At 39.8% G+C, this 6,079-nt stretch overlaps 1 protein-coding gene across 1 annotated transcript; it reads right to left on the bottom strand.

The window, feature by feature from the left end:
- Nucleotides 1–528: 528 nt before the first annotated feature.
- Nucleotides 529–3,603, bottom strand: LOC111953945 (homeobox protein engrailed-2a). The gene is made up of 2 exons (XM_023973432.2): nucleotides 2,759–3,603; nucleotides 529–947 (listed from the first exon to the last, which is right to left on the bottom strand). The coding sequence occupies exons 1-2, from the start codon at nucleotides 3,240–3,242 to the stop codon at nucleotides 631–633; spliced, it is 801 nt and encodes a 266-aa protein (XP_023829200.1). The 5' UTR covers nucleotides 3,243–3,603; the 3' UTR covers nucleotides 529–630.
- Between the last annotated feature and the right edge of the window lie 2,476 nt (nucleotides 3,604–6,079).

Below are 6,079 nucleotides of genomic sequence, written 5' to 3'. Positions count from 1 at the left end.
TTACACAGAACACGCAAATTGTTTATGGAAATGAACTTGCTTTAGGCTATGCTACGTATTAGCAATTTAGGTGTTCTGTCTGCTAACCAAAACATTGCTAACCAATCACTTCTGTGATAATACGAATTTTCGAAAAAATAGTATCAAAATCCATCTACTTTTCAATTAAGTCTGCACAGCACTGACACTCAAAAACCCTTGCTATGTCCTTTTTACACTAAACTCAACCCCAATAAAACCATAACAACCATGGAAATAAAATATCTTGTCAGCAAATTTATTAAGATTCACAGTTGCCTGGATGCAGCAGAAAATATTCTTTGGACTTAAGCAGGTTGTTTTTCACTTCACTGACAGATCTCAACGTCAAGTGCCAGTTTAAAGCGCTATAATGTAAAAATCGAAAATGAATAGCAATATAAAATGAAGCGTATAATAAGCATTTGTACTTTTCCTGGAAGAAAAACGACACACGTTACAAGAGATTGAAAACATACATTTTTACAACATCTTTTCATAGACATGATATTGCAGAAATATCTCTATATATTGATCAATTTATGCTGGTATATTCTATACACTGGCCCTTTTATTCGGTGAAAGTATTGCATTGTTATCTGTCTCTCGAAATCAATCGCTGTCTGATTTGTCATCTTTTGACGTCGTAGCATGATTGTACAGTCCCTGTGCCATCAGGTGCAGGGCTAGGCTGTTTTTGGCGCCCGTGGCCTTCTTGATTTTTGCCCTTTTGTTCTGGAACCAGATTTTGATTTGAGATTCGTTAAGACCGAGTTCTTGGGCCAAGGCCTGTCGCCTCTGTTCGGTCAAATACCGGTTCGTTTGAAACTCGGTTTTTAGTCTTTGAAGCTGTTCAGCTGTGAAGGCCGTCCTTGGTCGCTTGTCCTCTTTGCTGGCGGTTTTCTTCTTTGGTTTTCGAGATCTCGGTCCTGTGTTTAAAAATATATATATTATTAACCAAAACCAATCATAATATGAAATGTGAAAGCTTAGTGTAGCCTAGGCTGTAAGTGTCCCAGTTACTACGACTGTAGTAATGAATTCGTTCATTTAGGCCCTACTTATTTATTGTTGCACTGTAGGTAGGCCAATAAATAACCCATTTGCTACGTAATGCAAAATACGAATTTGAGTGTCATTTGGTAATTTCAAAGAACACTAATCCATATTACACAAGAATTGTCAAAATAGTTCGAAATTAAACCGTAATTCCGCACTTCTATAGGCTACCATGCATTGGAAGAGATATAGATGGTAGGTAGGCTAATATGCTACTGATGGAGTATGTCGGAGTTTGTTATGGTCATTGGAGGTATTGCTGAGAAGGCCTGAAATATATCAACACAACTGGAATGCCCGTCTGAAATTGAAATACTGAATAATATAAAAAAATATTTTTCGTAAATAATTGATTTCTAAGACCGCCTTTCTACTTTCATATACAGTAGAGGTAATAGCCTATAGGCTTGTTGATGTTGTCTAGTGGAATACATCGTAGCAGGTTTCTGAATTCGGTTTTTGGCTGTTGCAAAATACTATTCCAAGTTTACACTTTTGGTGGGTAAGCATGGTTGGTTTTGAATATTGGTTTATTTGAATATTTGTTTAATGAAAATAAACATTGACCTCAGCATTGATGGTTTTATTTAGGCTTAATTGTTTTGACTATTAGGCCTATAAGATCGTCAGCCCAAACGATTTGATGAAAAAGTGGTGACATCTGTTTGGGTAAATAGGCCTGGTCGACAATCAAATAAATATTATTTAATACATTTGGAGTTTGCTGGAGATGATAAAACGACGTACAACGTTTTAAGATAGGCAGCCAATGGGGATACCATCGAATAATAGTGCACTCCATGCAACGAACGTTATGTAATGCATGAGAACATTTTGTACAATACGATTTTTGGAATAAGTAGTATAACAGAATAGTGATGGAAACGTTCATGTTTTATAGGCTAAATATTTAGAGACCAAGGCAGCTCCATTGCGAAAACTCATGCATAAACAAAAACAGTGGATTTGCACGACAGAATTATCGCGGGAAAGTATGCTATTAAGTCGTTAAACAAATTTTGGGGAGATTCAAGAATTCCCTGGAAGACGATTATTGCTTTGGTTATATGCGCGCAGATGTTTATAGTAACCTATAAACTAGTAGTAGTAACCTAGTAGTTAATTGGCTATGATCTAACCCAAAGCTAGCATATTCTTATTATGGGGTTATAATCTAAACACTCAAATAAAATACAATTCGTTTGAGGTTTTTCCAAAATGACTTCAACAATGTTGTTGGCTTATAGCCTAATTTGAAATATATATTTATTTACAATTCAATTCATTCATCTATTCATGTTAGTATGCTATTTATCCCGCACACTTATGCTACATTAATGTGTAGACTTCCAATACCCCTGCGTTTAAACATTTCAGCTTTAAACCAGCGCAAGATGCTATTTTGAGCGCCTTAATTAGTCTTGAAATTGTTCCCTATATAGCTTTCGTGGATAATGATATCGTATGTAATGTTTTTATTGTTATTTTTATGTTTGCACGGACACATTTAGAATATTTTGCACAGTAAAATCTTCTATTTTCCATTTTCACGTCGTAAAACAGGAGAAACACTGTTTGCCCTCCTTTCCTTATAGAACTCGGTCGAGGCGTTTGAGGTCAGTGTTACAACGGGTTGGGGCATTTCAGGATACAAAGACGAGGGGAAAGAATCGTAGCCTACCTGATGAGGGCCTGTCTGAGTATCTGGTGCAGTACACCCAAGCTGGCCAGAGCATAGGCTGTTTGGATGGTACATTTGAGCTGGCTTGAGAACTATCCGAGTCCGAGCTTAGGCACTGATCTCCATTCTCTCCGCGGGGTTTCAGGGGCTCTTCGGTAACTATTTCAGCCTTATTGGCCACGCCGCCTGGATGAGGAGTGGAAGTTCCTTCCGTTGGCACAGTACTCCCCACTTGCTCCGTTCTTGGAACAGCCGGGCTATGGTTCTCTCTGGTAACGTGACTATTTTCTTCCTGCTCTGTGTTGCCTTCTTTTTTCCGCCCAAAGTCCGGCCGTAAGATATTATCGATGAAGAAATTGGTGACTCGATGCGGGATCTGCTGAATGTTTCCCGGCGCTTGTAATAGGGGAAGTATCGCTCTGTTTGACTCATCCGCCGACACTTGACGTTCCTCATCTCTGTTGCTATGATCATTTTCTTCCATACTTGATACACTTTCCAATGTTCTTTCTTTAACCCCTTTATTGCTCTCCCGCACCGAAATGAGCGCAATCCACTTCTACGTCACGCGCAGCTTTTTAAATGTTTGAATAAAGGTTTAAAAAATAAACTCAAATCTCGTTGAGTGTGCAGGACACCCTGCAACCCTTTGCGATAGTGCCCACAGACAAAAACATCGTTTTGGTCATATATTCCCAAACTTGCCTATCCTATATTGTTGCACTGGATAGACACCATTTGTCATTTGGCCATCCAACTTGATACTATCCGTTTTCAGTCTATCCAATAAAAGTACTTCAATGACTAAACTAAGGGTAAATAAAGAGGCTTCCAACTGATCCTGAAACACATTCACTCTTGAGTTTTGTTCTTATTTTCAATACGAGCCCCCAAGTGACGTTGCAGCAGTTATCCTAGACACGTGCCTTGGACCAATAGACTGGGAGATATTTTACCACATGACAGTGACTAGTGAGCGAATCGACAAATGTTCAGCCTCGCCTTTTTAAAGGAAAAGCGTTCTGAAATAAAACGAAATACCTACCCTAAATATCTCTTATGTTTGATTTGACTATTATATTGGTGACTTTGTGTTGTAGTTGAAGGTTAATGTCTTCAATTCACGCGTATTGCATGCGTAATGCATGCATAATCTGGAAACGGTCAAACGCCATTTCATAAGAAGAAGAATATTGAAATAGACTCATTCTAAAAATGTTATTGTAAGATTGGGTAAAATTTGGAGAGTCGGTTAATAGCCTGCTGTGTGAAGTTTTCATTATACAACTATTTTGTTTCAGACAGATGAATAGCCTAGTAGTTGTCAAAGCTGTGTCCTAACCAACTAGGCTACTAAGGATAGTCTCTGCAACCAGAATTGGGTGGGGATACTGGAGTCTGTAGTTTATAGGTCGCATCGAAGCAGATTCGAACTAGTGGGCTACTGGGTTTGGGGTTTCTAAGTTATTTTTAACTCGCGCGTTTTCTATTTGGGACGTTGTGTACCTTTTTTACTTTATTGAGCTCTTCATTTTGAGGAGTGATATTTAATGGGGCTATAGCTGACTCGTCTTGCATGCATCATGTCATTGACAGGGCATTGACCGTCCCAGTTTCTAAAGCGCCATAGCAAATGGCCAATTCATGCAATCTCATAGCTAGTCATGCAATCTCCAATTCCTTCTCATCTCCTCATGTTCCCTCCATAATTATTTAAAGTGCAGGTAGTGTTGAGTCCTTGGTTAGTTGCGCTCGATAGTCTGAGGTCTAGAAACGAGAGGTTCGAAGCAAAAATGGGTCCGTAGCCCTTTAAAATAAATCAGTGACGCAAACAAACTGTTGTATTCACGGTGCACATGACATAGAGTCGCGCCAAAGACAAAACTTGGGAGTAACTTTACTGACCAACTCCTTTACTGTTTTCTCATAAATCAGGATTCAGGGCGTGCCTTGCAATAGTCGCCAAAGTTAAGTTGCTATTTGATCTGAAATGTAATGTAGGCTACGCACTGCGTAAAAGGGCATCACTGAAGGACTGAAGGAGCGCGTGAGTGAAGGAGGACATAGCATTTGTCAAATTTAGGTTAAAACCCCCCCCCCGTGAATTATGGAATTGTTTTTTCAACCTCTCCTGGGCCAGTGGGCAATATCCGATGTAAATTGTTATCAAGGTAATCGTGAAGTGTCTAATTTCGAATTCTTTGTAGGCCTATAGGTGCCATAGAAATTTTAAAAGTTTGGCATTACAAAATTAAGAGGACAAAGTTGGTCTATAATTTCAACTCAGTCTCCCCAAAACGTAAAGGGTGCATTACCTATATCAACTTTGTGTAGGTCATTATTATTGGTGCGTCCCGAACATTCATGGTTTATTCATTCCCCAAAAGAGTGTTGGGGACCGGTGGAATAACTCTGCAAGAGTGCGTTTTTAGAATGACTGTTCCTCTGTGGTGTACTAAGACCCTAAAATTAGGCTGCATATTTTTAGGTATTGTCCTGCGGTAAATAGCTTTTCCAAGTCATATGGCGGACTATGCCCTATTTCGTGTGTGACCTATTGCATTACTATTTGTTTTCACTTTGTGTACGTTTAAAATGAACGTTTGTCAGCTCAACAGAGAATAAACTTCGAACAGGCATACAAATGTTTTCTTCCACATTGTGTAGGCCTATTGGCTCGTGCAAAACGGCCAAATCACGCGAGCCCGCTATATTAATGATAGGCTACATTACTTTTATGTCATTTTCACCAATAGCCTAACTCTGAAGGTTTTGAAAGCGGTTAATAAATTCCTACATTTCCACCATAGAGCGATCTCCATACGTCATTAATGTTCTAGCAGTGCCACATGGTTGAAAGCGGCGGCGCTCCCTGCACTATGCACAACCATCATGCACCATGCAGTGACCGTCTCTGCTGATAGTGAAAGTTCTGAGTAAAGGATGTAATTAGATAGGCCACTCTCAAGCTGTGATTGTTTCTCACTTGTGAGGGATGTCCAGATTATCCAGAGCACAAATAAATGAGCAGGAAACAATGGCGGCCAGACTGACAGACCCGCTACCACCGAGGCTTGGCCTCTAACCCCCCTCCGCTTCTCGCGTCTCTCGCTGCCAGCCACAGCAAAACAGGGCTGAAACAGGGCTGGCGTGGAGGAAATCACACGATTTCGAGTCAAGAGTCATACAGATCAAACCACAGCCAATAATAAACAGGATGCTTCAATGGGCCTCTATGTTCGTATTCTTGTTGCAGAATATTGAGTTAATCGAGTTTTATGCGTTTTGTTTTGCAGGCTCCTATAGACCGCAACGGCATAT

This window comes from Salvelinus sp. IW2-2015, linkage group LG27 (assembly GCF_002910315.2).
Source record: "Salvelinus sp. IW2-2015 linkage group LG27, ASM291031v2, whole genome shotgun sequence".
Lineage (NCBI taxonomy): Eukaryota > Metazoa > Chordata > Actinopteri > Salmoniformes > Salmonidae > Salvelinus > Salvelinus sp. IW2-2015.
The sequence above is the reverse complement of the archived record's forward strand: the minus strand, read 5'-3'. Positions and strand labels throughout refer to the sequence as shown.

Coding starts and splice junctions, on each gene's coding strand:
- LOC111953945 (XM_023973432.2), bottom strand. CDS start 3,242: ATGGAAGAAAATGATCATAGCAACAGAGATGAGGAACGTCAAGTGTCG. Junction 948..2,758: donor CTCAGACAGGCCCTCATCAG/GTAGGCTACGAT, acceptor TTTTAAACACAG/GACCGAGATCTCGAAAACCA.